Raw genomic sequence first — 21,138 nt, 5'->3', positions numbered from 1 at the left:
TGGGGGCTGGCAGGTGATGCCTTTGATTATTCTGACAATTTTGTTATATTGACTGGTGGGTCCATGGCTTGTGTAATATCTGGTAACTCCTCATTTCCTTTCCTTTATTGCCAAACAATCTGAACTGTGAGTCAGATAACAGCGTACCCCCCACTGTTCCTAGAGCCGTCTGCTGAGATTTTTTAATCTCCAGAGTTTTTTATATAGTCTATATTGGTCAACCCTTGATCATTAAAAAGCTATGAGAGTACATGCAATACACATCTTTTCTACATAATGAGGTTCTATTATTTTTGACATTTCTGGAATGTAATAACCCTTAGAAGCATCGTCTCCACCCTACCATCAAATACCGATTTTGTAAAAGTTTCATCGAAAAAACCCTCCAAAAAATCCAACCCCCAAAAACACCACCCCCCTTAACCATACACTCAACAGAGCACGAGAAAAAACATTGCAAGACAATTTAAAACATATCCTAATGCCTTTGTTAGTTACGTCAGTGACACAGAACCCCTTTCAAAAACAAAACTGCTACTATCCCAGCAAATCTACATAAAAAATAAATACATTCACTTCAGCTCTGTTAAAAATCGGTTTGTTTTTTTTTTGGTCTTGTGCAATCAGCAGCAGATGTAAGTAAAAAGTTTCAGCACGAGTTCTAGTCAAACAGCTGGAAGTCAGCCGCAGACGGACCCCAAATGCAGGCAAGTGCATTCTGGGAAGAAATTCTACACTGTGACCTTAGATGAGGTTGGCTAAATGACCGAGGACAAAGTCAAAAAAAGAAACCTTGAATACCTTTGAGCCATACAAGTGAAAAGGCAATACACAATATGTGGACATAAAAAAAAAAAAATTGTGGAGATATTATCGCAGTTAAAAAAATGGCCATTGAACGAAATTGCTAGCACGACACTTTCTTGACATTCGTGAGATGATTTATAAACAATTATTGTTTGTCTGGCACCGGTCTGTATTCAGGACAATGGATATCAACCTCTCTCAAGCCTTTCCATCTTTGGTCCAGTATAAAAGTTCAAATCCCAAAATACAGCAAGCAGCCCATATTTCAGACAGAGTCCAAAAAAAGAGATGTACTATTCCAACAAAACCACTGCATGCTGCAGTCAGCATAAGCTATGCTGTACCCTCTAAACTGCAATATATCACATATGATACATTTATGACACCATGGAGCAAACAGACATATATATACAAGAAAGCGTGGGGATGAAAGCTAGGCAAAGATAAGTTTTTTATCAAATAAACACAAAAGTCTTCACTACAGCATCTGGGCCAATCTTTGCTATCATGCTCTTTATAGAAGCAGCACTTGTATCATTAGGCCAACCCAATCCACTCTGCTGATTTCATGTTATCTCTGCTACTAAGTTTTATGCCTGCCATTTCTGTTTTGATAACATTCTCACACACGTAACTACATTTTTTTTTCTCTCTTAAGTTCCTCATAATGGAATTTTATCCCAACACCTTCTCATAGGCAATTTTTGAAATCAGAAAGCTTTGTAGATAAATCTTCAAATTCTGTATGAATTTCCCTTAGCACTAATGTAACTGATTGAAACACCCAGATATGATAGGAAAATGAACCAGGGACATCAAAATCTAATTTCCTTGTCCTATTCCCTGTAACTAGATCACAGGAGAACTCATTTTCCCTATATTGCAATGAATGTCAGACACCCCCCTACCCTACTTCCCCCTCTTGAATCAGATTAATTGTGAATTTTAAGAGTATGATTTTATTTTTCCTCAATTTTATTAAAGTGAAAATCGACAGTTCCCCCCTTCCCCCATTATTGACACAAATGTCATTTGTTTGAGTAAATTTTTCACCTGAATATTCTAGTCCCAGGTAGAAAGTTTAATCCGGGCTAAAAACATCCTGTATAAAGTGAAATGTACGGTCATACATGTGTACTGGCTCTTATCAGGGGAAATATTTAAACAATTCAGCCTGTCATCTAACAACGCAACACTTGAACAATGTGATACCTGTCCTTAATCGTGTCGCAATAAAACAGAGAGAGAAACTACTCAAAAAAACAAAATGACCAAATTAAACCCAAGTCCCTAGAAAAACATAAAATTCCTGGCTACCAGACAAGAAAAAAAAACAACAAACTACTTCAGTCCAGAATAATAAAAATTAACACTGTTGCGGAATAAACGGGACATGCGATTCGATTACGTGACCACTCATACAAAGCCTTTTCCCTCCTTCTTTACAAAAGATCAATTTTGCTTTGGCATTGATTAAACTTTATTGCAGGTCTTTTATTTTATCATCTCTCAACCATTTCCTGTTCAATATTGAACAGTTGAAAATTTGCGTTCCCTGAAAAATTGACAAATTATTATCTAAATTGCCTCTTGAAGTCTGACGGCCAGGAATCTCCCCCTTTCTTTCAGTGTACATGTATAGTCCTTATTGAGAAAATTAACCCCACTTTGTTTGATCTTTATGCTTGCAATCACTGTCATTTATAATCCTCCATTGGACAGCTCCTGGCTGTATTGTTGATTTCTGGGTCTGGCTGGGTATTGTCGCATGTGTGCTAATGTAATGACTCACAGAAACCTAGAGACTGAGAGAAAGAGAGGTGTTCCCTGGCCTGAAAACCAGGCATAAAATTCTGACAGTTCTTAAAATCGAAGACACAACACCATTTTTGTTTCGTGAATCACTTTTGTGGATCAATAAGAGACCACACAGTCTTTGGTTAATCCTAAAACCATACAGCACCGCCTCCAAAATATGTTCATTCTGTGTGCAAAAAAGATCTGTTCTACTCAAATAACTCAATTTCAGAGAATGGACTGCAGCAAAGGGTGGAGAGGTGAACATTCCTTTCACCTTTTCTAGTTACTGGTATACTTGACAATTTTAAAATAAAAATTTTACAGGAGATTTTATTTAAGTCTTTGAGTAAAGAAACTAAAATCAGATATATTCTTTTCTCTAATTTCTTACACGCGTATGAATTTCTTTGAAATATATCAGCACTAGTTCATGTTAGTTTGAAAAGTACAAAGTATAGTAAAAACATGAATGAGCTTGGACTCTCAGTTTCTTTCAAAATGAACTCAACAACTTATGACTGGGAAATTCTCTGTCATTCTTTTTTCCACTTAAATCATAAGTCACTTAGAAAAATTCAATGAACATGTTGTGTTTTCCGTGGTTTAGTGGGTTTAAGTGTAATGACACCCCCTCATCCTGGTTTCGGTTCAATCGAGTTTTGTTTATAAATACTCGAGTGTCTACAGTCATAGCTAACCAATAGTGACTCACCAAAACCAATCTAATTTCTGCTCCTGGTCAAACATAAAGGGTTTGATTTCGTACATTGATTGCAGTGATAACTCATAAGAGCTATTCGCTAGTTCTGTTATTGCGATTAACTTCGTACTTTTTCTTTTTCCAGATTATTTAATAAGTCTTGTTTATAAAAAACCCACTTTTTTCTTAAAAAAAGTTTACAGGAATTTGAAATATATACTTTTAATAAGAAATGTTAAATTAGTATCAGTATTCAAAGTAACAAAACCACACCTTTTCGAGGTTTCAATTTCTTCCTACTTACTGGGGAAATCTGATTCCTAAATAATTTCCTCAATAGCCCGAATTGTTTAGTATAAATAACACCAGTAAGTATACATCATGCGTTTGTACTAAGAGTCCCACTTGAGAGTAAAGAGATACTTAAGTGGTGTGCACTTTTCTAGCCCTTGATACTTTATTATACTACACAAAATACTATCTTTCTGAAAGCTATTCTTTTAACTCTTTCCTTGTGGGAAATGTTGTGATTTTAAAACAACTAAGGCCTTTTGTCTTCTGAATTTGCTTGTATCCGTACCAAATACTTTGGAAGCCAGACATGGAAAAGTCATTTAATAGACATCCTCTATATATCTAACCCTGATTCTCCATTTCCTATTAACGACTGAACCATTTTATCAGAACCAACGGATTGGCCTCCTCTGGATGACATATAAAGGCATAAGTGCTATAGATTTTCTGCTCAATTAAGACAAGAGGTCTTGCAAGTAACCTTGCCTTCACCTGAGCAGAATCATTAGAAACTACGCACTCTCTACATCTCCCGATGAATTAGACCTTTTCCTACCGTGGACTGACAACGGGAGGTTCTGAAGCAATGACCTCTAGATAGCTGGGAGGCAGCTATTTCACAGCTGTAAAAAATATCTCCGAATACACACACATACACACACAGAGAAACACCATTTCTTCTAAAAAACCCTTCCTTCCCAGTTGACTTTAGCCATTAAAATGTCAACACTTATAACCATTTCCAATTTCCACACACAACAAACTCTCAAGTGAAATATTTATCAAAAGCCAGTCACATCTTGTGGGAAGAAAAAGATACTCTTATCGCCATTCTGGGTCGTAACTGTTTTATTCACTTATCTGATAGCGATCTCGTCATCTCTGGCTATTTTCTCCATTGACACGTAGAGTTTGACTTACCAATGTACTCGTTCCAGGGCTCGTTGAGTTCCGAGTGGTAGGCCAGACAGCCCTTCATGGTGTTGAGGCAGTAGTTATTGCAGGGCTTGGTCTGGGTCAGCCCTCTACAGTGGGGACAGTACATCATCTTCATCAGGGCCTTGTTACAAGCCTCAGTGGGGGGAATCTAAGAGTAGAAATCATCAACTGTTAATTGGCTTTGAAATATTTCTTCATTTCTGTGTTAATTATAAGAATTAACCTTTTAAACTTCCTATAGTTTTCAATAAAAACAAAATTACAGCAAATTAGCACTTCTAATGAATCATGCTTAGAGAAAAAGTCAATTTAATTTTCTTTCCCCTTTATTCTTAAAAAGTGTTAAAATATACACAGGACATAATGAATGTCTCTGCAATAAGACGATTGCTATTTATACTGTACATGTACTATGCTGCTTGAATTCAATATGAAATATGTACATTTTAGGAAGTATGTTATTATGCTGTTACATGTATGTTGAACTCAGTATTAAACAAGCTGTACATTTAGACAGTTTTGTCATTTTCTGATATACACAGCTGACATACGGCATATGTTTGTGAGACAGAACAACTGGAAGTATTTTCAAGTCTTTCGTTCTAGCTGACATCCGTAGCAAAAATATGGAAACATGTGCGATGAATTAGTTTTTCATCTGCCCTAAAACCTCTTTCTGTAACAAGGAGAGAGAGAAAATAGGCCTGGATTGTCTTTATCTTATTTATAGACATCTGAGGTTGGAAACAGTGGACAGTCATGGTAATGACAAGATCATTGGACTACTGAACAGCCAAGTTGACAGAGATTAAGTAGCTCTGAAGTCAAATCCCTGTATGTCTGCTCATATAAAAGATTGCCATGTAACATTATAGAAGCTCCCCCCCCCCCCCCTTTAGCCAACCAACTCCGCTATCCAAAGTGTGATAGCTTCGTTTACACCTGAGATTTACCTGCGTTGTTTAGCTGATGATTGTGTACCTGAAGCAATCAGCCCGGGCTAGACAGGGGTCCTGGACACAACTATGTGTGATGTGCAGAAACTTTAGCACCTTAATTTCACAGTGCGATTAGACACATACAAATTTGGACTGCCCTCCCTAACAGCGTAACCCGAGATTCTGAACAGAAGTCTATACAATGACAAACAGGCCACAGACAATTATACTACAGGTATTACTGCATTCCTGTTTTTTACCTGCGGCACAGGAAACAGAGGTTAAATAAGGTTGTGCATTTTTTGGGGTATCTAACAATGTAACTGTTGCAGAGGCCATGTGCAGGGAAACTGTTTCCATTTTCCACAGAGATATATAGAAATGTGAGGTGGAAACACGTGCTCTATGGAAGCAGGTTTCACCTGCGACTGACAAGACACCTGAAAATACCTGAGAAGAATTGGAGGGTTCTTTCGCATAGTTGACTTCATAGGGACCACGACTCTCTGTGATTTTACTAAAAGATTAGATGAAATCACCCTCGGCCAAACAAAATACCTTTTTCTTGATATCATTCCAAAGTCAGAGCCAGGTAAAAAAGAGAAAAACAAAGGTCCTTAAAAGATAAGGGCAAACACCAAAGCCCCTTCACATATGCCTGATAAGTTCGTTCATCTTTCCCAGCATTGGAGAGGGGGGATAGATTCCTATCTGACAGTGTATCTTGACAGAAATTGTCGATACAATGTTGCTTAGCATTGCTCATTACGAAATCTGGTCAATCTTGGGCTTGATTAACATGGATGAGAGGAGAAACTGTTGATCCCTCCACTGCAGCACAGTGGCAGCGAACAGAGCTCACCAATGGTGTATACATATCTAAATCTTGACCAGTTTGGCCCGGTGCCATCCAGATAGATCAGCTGATGACATATTGCTGCAACAAAGCAATTCTCGAACAAAATGCACAATCTTCATAGCTCCTCATCCTAATTGAAAAACAATAAATTTTCTTTGGAAGCTCAAAGGTTTAATGCCAATGGAGCCGCACAAGTACAGAAGACGAAACTCCTCTGTGTTGTAGCTGCTGTGAATCGTTTGATCTTAGCCAGTTGATGAAATCCAGTGTTCTTTTTACGGTTTACAAATGCAGAAGTTTTGCAGTTGGATAAGAATGCAAAATAATTCTTCCTTTTTTTTTTTGGCCATTTCTTGCACAAATGAGAATCTAATGGATTTGAACTTTTCCTGATATTGTTCGTGTCCTTCGAAATAAACAGATAATTATCGAAATGTGATTGTTTACTCCAACCATCGAGAATTTACCCTAGCAAATGATGAAAGAACAATTGCAGCTGCAACTCTTAATTATATGTAATGCAGCTGTTCAAAGGAACTGAAGATATTTGATTTAAACAAAACATGTAACGTCATACTAACCTTTAAAACTTCAACGATTACGTCCCGTCCAATAGCAAGGCCTTGCACAAAAGTGCGGGCTGCGACAAAAGATCTCTTGACCTGCGTTGAAAGTTTTCCGGGAGTATCTCCAAACGGCTTCAAGTTCTCCATCTGACTGGTCACACATTCCAAGTAGTGATCCGAAAATTTGTGCGGAACAGAAAGCAACTCGAACATTTTGCTGAACAATTTTTTGAAGAACCCGTCCAATGCATCCGTCAATCTTATGTCCTTGCCTTTGTAATAGCTCCGCAAGTCTTCAAATAAACTCGTAAATACTTGTGAATTCTGCTGGTATAATAATCCATATGTCTTCACAAACATAGTATGCAAGTCTCTTTTTGATTTGTCTAATAAAGCTGTGAAGAATTCTGAAAAAAAATTAAAGAAAAATATATGTTAATGTTGATAATTGCTACCGTAATTAGATAGATAATTATGATCTAATTATTGTCTATTCACATCATTGTCAAAGAATTTTAAAATATTTCCTGTTAAAACCATTATTTTTTATCAAGTTTTATCACTTATTATCATAAAAATTTTCATTTTTATCATTTGCAAAGAAAAAAATTCTTCTTATTTTTTTCAAAAGGAGAAAGAAAAGAAACATGTTCTGCATATTTAAATCTTTATCAAGATGACTTGATTTTCGGGGAAATGACAGAAAATGCCAAGTTATTTTCCCTTTTCCTTCGAATTGTCACTTACTATTATCAAAATGTTCAACTTTTGATATAAAACATAAAACCTTATCAAATTCGTGTCCCTTAAATGACATCTTAAGGAACCACCTTTAACTTTGACTTTCTTTAAAATTTAACAGCTGTAGTAACTCACGCAAAAAACATTTCAATTGCATAATAACGAACTTTTTCCCTGCGATTTAAAAAAAACTCCCTTAGCTTAACCATATTATCTGTGAATCATTAATGTGTTTATAAGTTGGTTCAAAACTCTACTTCTGAGGGTTGATATGACTTTATTAATTTGATATTTATGTAATTTCAAAATGCGTGCTCTTGTTATTGCTGGCAGCAACACAAAAAATTCAAAGCATTCATATGTAATCTAGTCAATTTCTTACAAAAAAACGATTCCATCTTGCACAAATAAAAGGGTTCTTATGAAACAGATTAAAATTTATGATTAGAATTTTTTTCTTTTTTAACTTGTGCAAAAAGAGCATTAAAATAGTTATTATACTACAACTATAAATGTTACCCCCCCCCCCCCCTTCCACCTGAACAGTTGACTTTATTCTGGAGTGTATGCTGCATGATTTAGAATGCGCAGTAAATAAATCACTTCAGATAACATACCCTTAATGCTTGCTCTCGAGACTTTCTACAAAACAGTAAATACGATTTCTGTTCAACCGAGTTTGACAATCATCAAACAAAATAATATCCCACGAGTTATATAATTTCAGGGCAAAGATGGATGACGAAGGGTCTGACTATCTGCTCCGAGCTCAAGATTTAAAGGCAATATTTACAGCTAAATACAGTTCTCTATTTTCGACCATTAAATCTTGTCCCTCTCATTGTGGCAGAGTTCATAAATTGAACTTAATAGCGGGTTCTATTGGAGTCAATGGTGATTTGCCAAGCTGGAATACAAAATGGCCAGACCTTAGCCTTGTTATGTATTTCCTGAAGTGCTTCTGGTTTAGACACACTATAATTATGAAAGAGGGCCAACTAGAAGGTGTTTTATTCTCTTTCAATCCCCAAAACCCCCAGCCTGATCTGACCCCAGACATTCTTTTTAATAAAAGAATATTTTTGTCGAAACAAATGGTCTGTCAATACAAGTACATTAAACTATTTTAATTGATCAGCTGGCAAAAAATGGTTGAATAATGAGACTAGTTCTTCTTTTTTCCCCATTTCAAATAGGAAAATAAATAAAAAACAAGTTCCCTGTGAGCTTTAATTGTTAGTCCTTCGATGTATGTTAAGCAAACAGGGTCCGCATTTTAACAGCCAGAGAAGAACCATCAATAGTTGATTTACTAATATGAGGTTTAAACGAATTTGTTCATCCGATTACAAAAGCCACTGCAGTTCGGGGCTATAGATGACCTGCCAAAATATCACTGGCAATAACTTCCCCGACTTAAGCCCCAAGGATACAGGGTTTAATAATCGGGAATATATCTTGACTTTCCTCACATCTCCCTGGCATAATTAGATCAAATTCATTAGAGACCAGTTAGAAGGGCCTAGATAGCGATCAAGTGTGATAGTGCTTGGGGCTAAGGGGTCTCTCTTTGACAGTAAGCAGAGACACAAAAGAATACAGTTGACAGTCTCAAAAATTCCTCACCTACCATACTTATAATAGGTGCCAACAAAGAATATTAGCACACCCCTAGGATGACAGACAAAAAAGCTAGAAAAACTGGATTTCCCTTGAACTTATCATTAGTTGTATCTACCCCCAATTACACAGTCTGAATTGGTTATTAGTCCTGACTATGAATTTAATGACTGGAAATCAAGCTGATGTTTATCACGAGAATTATAATGGGTTTATTATTTCATTTTACATACATGGTTTGCTTTGGAATGAACTTTTTGAGGTGAATGTTTCGCGCGGGGGTCATAGGTATGGCCATTGTGAATCCCCTACCGCCTTGTTTTGGCGGCAGACACAGCACTGTAAATGGTAGCGATAAATCTGTTCAAAATGGCTCAATTTATCTACCAAATGTCACAACCCTTATCAAAAAAGGTTTGGGAATGAAAAACCGTTTGTGACAAATGATTGAATTATACTTAATTAACTTGTTAGAGGGCAATTCCATTACAAAGAGCAATTTCTTTCAAATTACAAAGTACAAAGTTGTTACAGCTCTTGGTTCGGATCATACCTGCCTTTGTAGATGGCAAGTACGACATGATTCGTTTGTAAAATCACACCTTTTATGGCTTAAATGCGGCAACACCCTTCCCACAATACACTGATACAGGAAGAGCAAAACACTTGCCTTAATAGCAGAAATCAATTTTTTCTCATGAATTCAATGAAACGTGGTGAAGTAGAAAATGATTTCTGTTACATTTATCGGGGAGTGGATAATTTATAATGGATGATGCTCCACTGACTTTTTCCTTGAATTTTATTTGATATAATTTCACGAATGCATTAAACAAATAGCTTTTTGTCTGGTATCTTAATAAATGGAGATATTTATCAATTTAGGAAATAATGAATTTTCTTCCTAGGCCAAATAGAGGCCAGTAGACCCTGTCATAAACAGTGACCATCTGTCACATGCATGCTAATATTAGTCCGACGGTTCTGGCCTCCAACTGTCAAAAGTTTATCATTAATTTATGATCTGTAGCTGACATTTTCTTCCCTCTCAGGAATATATATCCTTCAAAATCAAACTAACAATAACTTTCTGTGTATATAACTTCAGCTAGATGTATAAATTTATGTGAATGTGACCAAGAAAAATCTTGTACTTTCAAAAAAGTAATTTTCGCTTTAACTCGTACTTCTCTCTCTCTCTCTCTCTCTCTCTCTCTCTCTCTCTCTCTCTCTCTCTCTCTCTCTCTCTCTCTCTTTCTCTCTCTCTCTCTCTCTCTCTCTCACACACACACACACACACACACAAACACAAAACACACCTTTTTAATTCTTTCTAACCTAACCTAACAATCTTGAAATATTTGAATCATGATCAAACTCTACATTTTTTTTTTAATAAATGAAAGAAAGTAAAAAATAAAAACACTTGGGCACATATGGAGCAGACTTTCATCCCTGTGCAGATGGTGGTGCAATTGAATTTGAATTGCCAATGCTCTGGCAGCAGTTAAGATTTTTTTTGCCAGACTTGGAGTGTAACTACCTAATGTTAGTACACACACAAGCACTGGTGAAATGTAAGGAAGGGATAAATCAAATGGGGCACGTGTAAGTGGAAGGGGGTGCTGTCTTCAACAGAGATGTTACCAATCCTGCTCAATTCAAGTGTTTTTATTTCCAATGTTTTTTGGGTGTTTTTCTGGTCTACTGGTGCTTTACTTCAACCTATAAAATGTTCTGTTTCAGTCTCTAAATTATCTCATTCATCTTGTAGACTTGACTACTTACCATCAAATTTTCTTGTTCTTGTTACAAATGTACTTTTGGCATATCTAAAAGCTTCTCCTACGATTCTCGTATATTCCCTGGCACTCAAGTCTTTCAACTTGGATTCCATATCTCTGGTACAACATGTTGATCCGTGCGGACAAACTTCTAAATGGTCCCCTACAATATAACAATAAAATACAAATACATGTTAACAATGCAAAGTGTTCTATGTTTTGCATTCTTGTACAGAAAACCACTTCATTCAGAGTTTGGTTAAATGCAGTTCTTAACACTTAAAGAATGCAAATCTTTGTTTCTTTTTTAAAAACATATGATGCATATTTTAGTGCACTTTTTTATCAGAAAAGACATATTTCTGCACCATCTGCAAGCAAATTACTTTGGTGCGCCCAGTCTTAACTAATCCATGCACCGAAATAAAGTGAGGAAATACCTTGCACTAACAATATATCTTTCACAGCTTTCTAATTAAAGCGAGTTAACATGCTTGGTTTATCTTGCCTCTCATTACACGGAGGGCCCGACATTTTCCAGAAGCTCTGCTCTACGGCATCTGAGGCTTCTCCTTTCTACACGGTGAAACAGGGCCCTCCGTCTATCGGAATAACATGGTATGCCAAAACATGGATGGAATTCAATGCCTTCAGATCTACGATAACCTGTATTTTATGCAACCTTGCTGATTTTACCTCTCCCCTCCCTCCCCCCCCCCCCCCTTTTTCTCCAAACGAAATTATATGGTGGTACATAGTCAAACCTCGTTGTCTAGAACTAGATGTGACTGGTTCAAAACTTTGAAATATCAAGAGTAAATTAGTTAAAGTATAGTGGTTGGGACTTGCAAATCCCTTCAACATAACCATTGGAACATATATCGGTGTTCAAGACACCGAAGTTCAATTGTACCATGTTTGAATGCATGGATTTTCAAGGTCTTTTCACAGTGAATGCATGCACAGATGCATATCAAATGATTTGAAGTTTATATATTTTATATTTAAGTAGCAACATAGCATCTCATCCACAGTTGTTGATTTACTGTGTTATTAGACAGGTATTCGGAAACCATACGATAAATCAACTATAACTGGGAAAAAACAACATCATGCATCCTTTAACATTGAGGGTAGTTTAATATATATTTCCTCAAAGCTTACTAGCATTATCAATCTTCACTCTTTAACCTTCCAGTGCCTTCGACGTAAAATCATTCATTGTATGAAGGTAATTTCATATTCCTATTGAAACTTCATTGCAGAACCGATAGGATTATGCAAATAAGGTGAGAATTCAATTTGAAGTTTTCAAACCAATACTTGTAAGCCAGACTTATTTTTTATACATGATATATATACATTATTTGTTACCCATTGACTGCAAAAGTCTAATCCATAATTCATGAAATCTTGTGTGTTTTGTGAAAACAGAAAATCAAGATAGAATAAAAGATTACACATCGGGTATATCCAATGATTAAAAAAAAAAAAGAAATTGAGAATTTGAAAAGGAATTTTTTTTTTTTCCCTAAATTCAAAAGGTGAATAAAATTTGTCAATGAATGAAACCTTTTATTGCGGGGATTGGTGAATCTGATCTTTCATATTTACATATATTATACATCTAAATCTACTGTGGCCCTCAAGTGAGGCCGATTTCAAAAGAAACCATCAGTAGTATTAAGTCTTCTTTGACACACCGTAAGATTGAATTTGAAAGAGGGGGACGAGATTAATGGGACAATGCAAGCCGTGTCTGGCACTTTTTGTTAACTCTGCAACGCGTATCAAATATCGTTTTACAATAAATGACCTAAGAGTAAATAATGTATCATTATGCAAATTGCGCATTTCAGAAGTTGCCAAAATGATTAAATCGCAAGCATCTGAGAAATGCAACATTTAAACTAAAAATATTTTAAGCACATCATGCATTTCACATTTTTTTTTTCCTTGAATGGGTTCAACCTCTTAGGCAGGAAGGGATTAATTAACCTTATCTTTCCAACAAATGTTTAATAAGCCTGACATGAGGTCATGCGGTTTTAGCAGCAGCCCCCATGAAAACGTAGCCACAAACTCATTTGCCATTCATAAGAGGTCCACAAAAGAAATATCTGGACGAAAAATACAAAGGCACAGATTAGCAATCATTCAAATAGGAGAAAAGCCCAACAAGCATCATCAAAATGCCATAAATACCAAGCCAGATCAACTTAACTTCACATCAAGGAGTCCAAATCTTCAAATTTAACCTCAAGACCTTAGTGGTCATCCAAAGATGATTTCACCATGTACTAAACATTAGCTACTTCAAAATTTACCAGTACAAAAAACAAACCTCAAAAAGATGATTTCACCATCTAATGGTAAATTAGTCAAAACTTTAACCAAGACAAAATAAAACTCATTTAATAAATCCCGATTTCTCTCGTCAACCATTTTTTGATTTAATTTTTTTTTACTGTGATCACCATGGCTAAATTCTGTGTGGTAAAACCATATCATGCCAACCAGCAATTCAAGACGTAGTTTTTCTAGATTTCAATCTCGACCGCTTAAAGTCCCCTTTTCTGGTACACTACCTAACAAAGGCTCATAATGGTCCTCATGATTTCGTACACTTAAATACTCTTGATTATTTTCGAGAGGGACTCAATTATTTTCCAATTTTGTAACAAAGGGTAGGCATGGTTGGAGGACTATTGCCAAATCAAACGGTGACTTTCTCTCTAAATCCACGTAATAAATGGTGGATTAGTGTTCGCTTTTGACCATATCAAACAAAATGGTGGTAATTATGTAAATATCACAGTTAATATATCAGAGGGTTTTTTTTTTCTTCTACTGGTAATCCAAATATTCACACTACACACCATTTTGAATTTAATACTCAAAACAGACAACGATCTAAACAATTACTGCATTTAAACCCGTGGGCATTCACCCCATCCAAGAAAAAAGACAGAAAGATAGAAATCAGTTTATCTAAATTACCATTCAACCATATGCTCCGATTTATCAGGTCTTTCTGTGTGCACCCGTTAAACTTTTGTCTCTAACAAATCATACATGTACGTTGCTGACTGCATTAAGAAGATGAGTAAGCAGCCATACCTTTGGTTAATTGAGACAATACAAAATACCCTGGCAAAGGGCACGTGCGATTGTCTTTAGCTGTCACTCAAAAGTCAGGCAATAGCAGAACTAGATACAACAACAAAGCACAAGATAGTCCTCTTTGCGACATCCTTCTATAGGACTTTGTATACAGAGGGTCTGATTTCTTGGCCCGCCAATCCTTGATAATGAAACCTCTTGTACCACCATGCACGTCGCAGTCCTTTTTAACATAACCAGGTGTATATACAAACTCAAAGCCAGTTGTGAGAGACCAAATGAAGCAAAGTCTCAAAAATCAGATTATCTTACTCAAATGGGTTATTCCTTCTTCTTTCTCACCAAGTTTTTAACTACCATGTAATTTTCAAATGAATGCCTAGATGTGCCCTTAAGATTTTTCTTGTTCACATTGGAATGAATTGCATGTACTGTAGTAGAATGGGCAAATGTGAGATGACCCTACTGTATAATTCATTGCAAAGGGGAGATAACTTGTCACTCTTGGCCATGTAAAATGTCCTCTGACAAGAAACATTATTCACACGGGTTATTGCTGTACACTCATATGTATCACTCCCACATTTATTCCATGTATATATCCCATTATTATCACAATAAAAATCTGTTTATTAACCATGACAGACCATGATAAACCTCTTAAGTCCCCTTGGGAAATTTAACTAGATGTACTGAAGAGATTGATTTTTATTATAACCCATCTGTGTGATAGGAATGATTTGAATACACATTACTATCTTCTCGATTTGATAAGTAGTTCAATATCGAAGGATTTTTCTGGCAAACTAGAAGGCCCGTGTACATCTATAAATTATATCAGCGAGGTGCATACATCGTAAACATTAAGCATGTGGATCAAGCTGAAGAATCCGTAGGAAAATATTAAACCTAATAAAAATCGGGATAAAAATGCTTCTGATAACCTAGGCGTGTTAGGGTTAAGAGCTACGATAAACCTCCTCCTGATGATTGTCCTAATATTCTAATGGTCCAACCTGTAATCTTTTTTAGACCGAGCTCTAAGCCTTCAATGGAGAGAGGGCAAACTCTATCCTCTTGCTTATAGTCATTGCATGACTGGACCACATGTACTCTAGTTATAAATACATCCAGACAACAAGAACTTGCCAAGTCATTGGGGTATATAGACATCTAATCCAGGTTATCCTCCAAAAGATCTGGTCAGATTTTTTTTTTCATGTTTATATTGTCTAGTCCTTAATGCAGGTCTCTTTAATTAAAGAGTACACAAAGACGAGATGCTTGTCTTTCATTACTTCGATTGTGTATCCCTTTCCCAAGTGTATCAGCATGTTCAGACTTATTTTTTTGAGCAATTTATCTGAGCTCACTGTTGCAAATACACCGCTGTTGCCTAAACGGAATTAGATAGAAAGAGAGAGATAACGAATTTAAAAAATTTAATTCCCGTAATAAACACTGCTGCTGAAATTGCATTCCGCTGACTTATAAATTTCATTTTCTAAATATTTGCCTAGTAAATCCAACATTTGTTTATATCAGAAAGTGTGCAGAATATGTTGATATACTGAAATCTGATATATAGACGTGTTGATAAATGAATTTATGTTGTAAATAGACAGCAATGTTTCTTTGGAAAAGATGGCATATCAAGCCTGATAGTGCCGTCTTCCAAATTTACAGACTGCTAGAAACACACAAGCCAGCATTATATAAATTGTACACAGAGACTGCCTCTTCCCATTCATCATGCGCCTTCTCATTCATCAATTTGTCCTCTTCTTTATTTCATTTTTTTTTTTTTTTTTACCAAGAAGTACTTCACTATTATGCATGACACTTTTACTACTTAGCCCTGTGACAATTATTCTACTTAGGATGAAGTACAACTCTTAAAAATGACATCCATGTGTGGGTATTAACTGTATGAGAGTAAGATTTTTTCACAAAATGTTTCCTAAAAAGAACAACAATGATATATATATCACAATTTCAAGTAAGGGTACTGGTTTTTTTTTAAATGTTTCCCTAAAAAACAGAATATTTTCCTGGTACATGGAGTGACACTTCACCCCCATCAAATGGTCTTGTGACAGCAAGCGAGCCTACACATGATGTAACTACTGGCAACCAATGACCTTAAGTGACCTAGACACAAGAACTATGTAGCAGCTCAGCCATCATAAACTAACCACATGTAGGAGGCTATAAGCTAACATAGCAGGTTTATCGAGACCTGTGATGAAGTCTGACTTTTGGGAGAAAAGTGACAGAGTGGTCTGAGAACTGACCCCAAAATAATTCGTCCAAAAGTCTATTCTTCATCAGAAAAAAACTGTTAACATCGTACTGAGCTCACCTTCTGAAATAATATCTGAAGGTGTTGGAACGAACTGCGAATTGCCAATACAATAATGACATTGTGATCACTCCCAAGCACTTGGTATACTCTCCATCAAACAGAAAACTTCAAAGGGAAAACAAAAGATGGGGAAAAGGATATATTTAAGCATTTTTTTCACATTAATGTTAAAACTGCTTTTGCTTTATAGTGCATCAAATCACTGAGCAATTGTGCAAAACAATTGCAATCTCAAACCTACAGTGGGTATAAAGTTGTTACAATAGGCTAGCATTGATTTCAATTTGCTTTTTTCTCTCTCAATTTACTGTCGGAATGATTTGATCACTGTAACTGTTTCTTTGTGGCTAATGGCAGCATGAAGATGCAATCTTTTTCCCCCTATTGATTTTACCCCTGACTTGTTGAGGGGCCTGCTACATATGGGAGATTTAGTTTTTCACAGTTCGAGACAAAACGCCTCTAAAACCGCCATTTTTATTAGGGAGGAAAAATCAGATCTACCTAGGGATGTTGGGTAATTACTTTCATCAGACAAAACCTGAGCCGATTTTTTTCCCCTTGCGTCTGGCATTTCTGTCTGCACTTCCACTGCACAAGCTGAATTTTCATTACTATGTTTCTATTCACGAACAAATCAGATTATTCTTTGAAAGTCTAGTGACTACTGCAGAACAAATTCAATGCTACAAACTGCACAGTTTTTACTACTGACACATGTTGTACTAATTTGCATGCTGTTTAGGGTGTTTTTGCATGTTTTATTAACAGGTACTGAAGTCTGAACTACAAGTTGTTTTCATGCTATTGTACAGAACAGTCAATTACATGCTTAAAACATGGACATCATGGCAGTCACGTAAATGATGTAATTAGAGCTAATTCATGCCAAATATCATCTCTCTCTCTCTCTCTCTCTCTCTCTCTCTCTCTCTCTCTCTCTCTCTCTCTCTCTCTCTCTCTCTCTCTCTCTCTCTCTCTCTCTCTCCAAATGCATCATCTGGTTTTCCATCCTTTTGCCACACAGATTTATCACTTCATGGTACAGTAACTCACTGTCTCAACTGAAAATTGATGGGGGCTGTGTATACAGCTGAAGAAGAGGAGTGTGTAGTGTGGATGTGACCATTACACAGGATTGCCCTGAGAGCCAGCCAAACACCTGGCCCAAGGGATAGAGAGGGTGGGGTCCTATTTCTCCATAAACTCCCTACTTTATTGCATGTTTCTTGTCAAATGTTACATCCATTCTTCCCCCACCCTTTATAATCCTTCCAATGCCAACCATTGGGGGCACTGATTTCCCCGACACTCCGATTCCCCATCACTCCCTCACTGTTAGTGTGTGCTTGTACCGCTGATGGATTATATATTCTCCACAGGTGACCTCTCATCTCCCAACACATCATCCCATTTATTTATCTCTACCAGTCGAGATAACCCCCAGGTCTAAAAACAATACCAGGATGGCTAAAGTCAACATTCTGGACAAAGGCAAGCTTTTATCTCTCACCAGCTGACAAGAGATGTTATTTTGGAAGGAAACAGAAGTCCTTAGTTTTTACCTACTCTTCAATGAACTGATGCAATTGTTGTCTAATATTTTGAAATTGGTAGACGAATGCTTTGATTTTTCACTTCCGTGGTCAAATTTCATGTACGTCTCATTGAGACACCATTTTCTAAATCCCTATTGATGTATGTCATCAATTACTTACTAGTTAATATCTCTCCAAAACATAAATTCACCAAAACAGCATTCTGGGGGAAAGAATAGCACATGGAGAAGGCAATTGACCAAATATTTTCCAATGGAATTTTTTGTTCCCTTGTCATAATCAATCAGCCCCTTGACACAGGATTGAAGACTACATTTGTAAAACAAGTACATTTTTCTTTGTAGCCTTTTGTGTGGTAATTAATGGACATCTACTCTTGACAAATGACTACACTTATCAAGCCCGACACCACAGGGCAGTAATAGAATTAGTATCTTACCACTGTATCAATATCACAACACTAGCCCCACCTAATAATGTGTTGAAGCTATACTTTAAACATTATCAACTTCTTACCCCCGTTTTCTAAACAGAAAGTCAACAATTAAATCTTTATGACGTAAGATTACAATGTGATATGGCCACCCGCTGGGCCCCTGGACAAAGGAGCTGGGTTGTTTGTTGGTGGACCCTGGGTTTGTATGTTAATTCCCCTTTAATGTCTTCCTTGTAGGGTGGCAATGTGACAAATACCCTGCCAATTATGCAACCAGACCAAGTACAGTACCCAAAGGTGTCATATGAAACCTGCCCCTAAACAAATATTTCAATTAATTATTCCGAGGCTAATACCTGCCAAAATGTTTTAATAAAAACACCGTAACACTAATCCGGATGGATGTCAATTCCAGTGCATTTCTTCTGATCCTAAATAATTGATTTGTCTTTTGTGTTTTCAGCTTGTTGCAATATGTACATGTGATTTTTGATAAGAGTCGTATACAACAATGATCTTTAAAAAAAAGTCCCAAATAACTTTTTTATCTACCTATAGTCACCTTTGGCCTAAAATAACCTTCCCCCAATCAATCAATACCTTTTTAATCAATTCTAGTTACAGAGAAACTTCTTTTGTAAATATGTACAGCATAGTTTCCATATTTTCCCCATTTATTTTCCACCATTAATTCCTATGCGTGCAAGGAGTGGGTTAACTAAATTATGCCTAGGTCTGGTATTTCAGATCAACTCTGGAGTGTTTAACCAGCAATCAACAAAGTCTAGGTCAGTTGACCTCTAAGTAGCCGGTGTGGGTTTAAACATTCACCCATGGTGTGTTTAGAATAAAAAGATAATACTCTAGCCATTAACTTAGTCATGACTGGAATTAAGAGTTATCAGATAGTGATGGCGTGAAAGCATAATGTTTGTACAAAGTGAAACCCAACAAATCCTACATGTATCAAAAAAAAGAAATTCCTCAAGTGTTTTTATCTGGGTTCTTATGATTATACTTAAATTGATATATGTTAAAATCAATGAATCAAAAAACAATAATCTGTAGGTATAAAAGATTGATCTATAGGAATTCATCCCAGAGTAATTAGGTTTTGGTTGTACTGTCATTTTATCAATCTTGAAAGGAATCTCATTTGCATAACTTATTCATTTTTTATGTGAAATTAGCATTTCAGTGAAAAAAATGTAACAAAAGGTCACTGCTTATGAATTCTATTCTATACACAAATTTTAATCTGAAGTATTTGTAGCTTATATTGGTTGAAAAAAAAATTATTATATGTACATTGAAATGACATCACATCTAAAGAGTCAGAGTGAATTCATTTCAAATTTAATATGAAGTTTTTTGTAAATCCATGATTTACAATAGGAATTAAATCACATTAACTCACACAATTATCAAAGGTGACATAAGTGGCCCCAAAGAAATTCTCCACATTCAAAGAAAATAATCAGATTATGGTTAAGTCAGGGCAATTATAAAAGTCATTTAATTAACACTCAACATCAGCTGAAAGACCAAATCTGTGTTTCAAACTTAGCTCAATTAGGCTACCTGGTATTGGAATTTGACATCAAGTAATTTCAATATGGCTCACAATTATTCAGTCTTAAAGAATTATACCATAAAACAATTGAAAACAAATTAGGTCTAAAACAGTATTTACGAAGGAGGTTTCATGAAATAAATGTTGAACAGTTCACATGATTTATTTCCCCAATTTCTAATTAATTGAAATCAAGAGTAATTATGACTCTTTTTCGAATTAAAAATATGAGAACTTCTATTACCATTGATTACAAGCCCATCGTTAAACAGATTTCATTAAATATCATGAACAGCTGACTTACCCGAAATTGCTTGAATGGGAACTTCATTTTCATTTAAGCCTTTCTCCGTGTAAGCTTTTTTCACTTCTATACAGGCCAAATCAAGTGTACAATGTCCAAGAACAAACAAAACAAAAAACACACTCAATGTTAACAGAAACTGCACAGCCCCTTGTCTTCCAATGTCGGCCATTTTCTGTTAAGTTGGAAATTTCTCAACGCTTACTGAAATATTTCACCGCTTGTCGAAACAATGTCGTTTCAAAAAAATATTAACTAAAAACAAAAAATCCACAGATTTTTCTTCGAATCATAATATTGTTGATCTTCCTCACATATTTCTATAAAATTAAAAATCCTCCAACGAAATAAGCAACGTAAGTTCCCTTCATCCGTCTACCATTCTCGGCATGTGTGTTTACACTCACTATTTGGTAAGCGGGGGTCGATAACGGAACAGCGACCGTAGTTTCGTATTTGAAAAAAAAAGGATCGCGATGATTGTTTTCTACTATTTTTTTTATATCGATATAAAAACTTAATTTTAAAAAAAGGTTGACTAATAAGTTGCTCTCGTTGCCTTCGTTCAAATTAATGATCAAAATTACTTTTGACTGCGTTAAAAATTTTACCGTAGGTGCGAATTTTTTTGATTGGCTAATCATTTACACATGTACCCAATCAACATTCACTACAGTCTCATTCATAAAGGACCAAGTCAAGCTAATGCTTCGGTTAACGGGTTGACCAA

The 21,138-nt window shown here is 36.0% G+C and overlaps 1 protein-coding gene across 1 annotated transcript in view; it reads right to left on the bottom strand.

Moving 5' to 3' along the window:
* The window catches only part of LOC128180319 (glypican-6-like), a 31,230-nt gene extending 10,402 nt beyond the window's left edge, over positions 1 to 20,828 (bottom strand). The window contains exons 1-4 of the mRNA XM_052848337.1: positions 20,409 to 20,828; positions 11,053 to 11,211; positions 6,919 to 7,310; positions 4,523 to 4,688 (exon numbers count right to left, since the gene is read on the bottom strand). Coding sequence (XP_052704297.1) covers positions 4,523 to 4,688; positions 6,919 to 7,310; positions 11,053 to 11,211; positions 20,409 to 20,580 — 889 coding nt within the window. The 5' untranslated portion in view covers positions 20,581 to 20,828. The remainder of the gene's footprint in view (positions 1 to 4,522; positions 4,689 to 6,918; positions 7,311 to 11,052; positions 11,212 to 20,408) is intronic.
* Between the last annotated feature and the right edge of the window lie 310 nt (positions 20,829 to 21,138).

Source organism: Crassostrea angulata, chromosome 4, assembly GCF_025612915.1.
Source record: "Crassostrea angulata isolate pt1a10 chromosome 4, ASM2561291v2, whole genome shotgun sequence".
Classification (NCBI taxonomy): Eukaryota; Metazoa; Mollusca; class Bivalvia; order Ostreida; family Ostreidae; genus Magallana; species Magallana angulata.
Note: the sequence above shows the minus strand (reverse complement) of the source record. Positions and strands in the feature narration are given on the sequence as shown.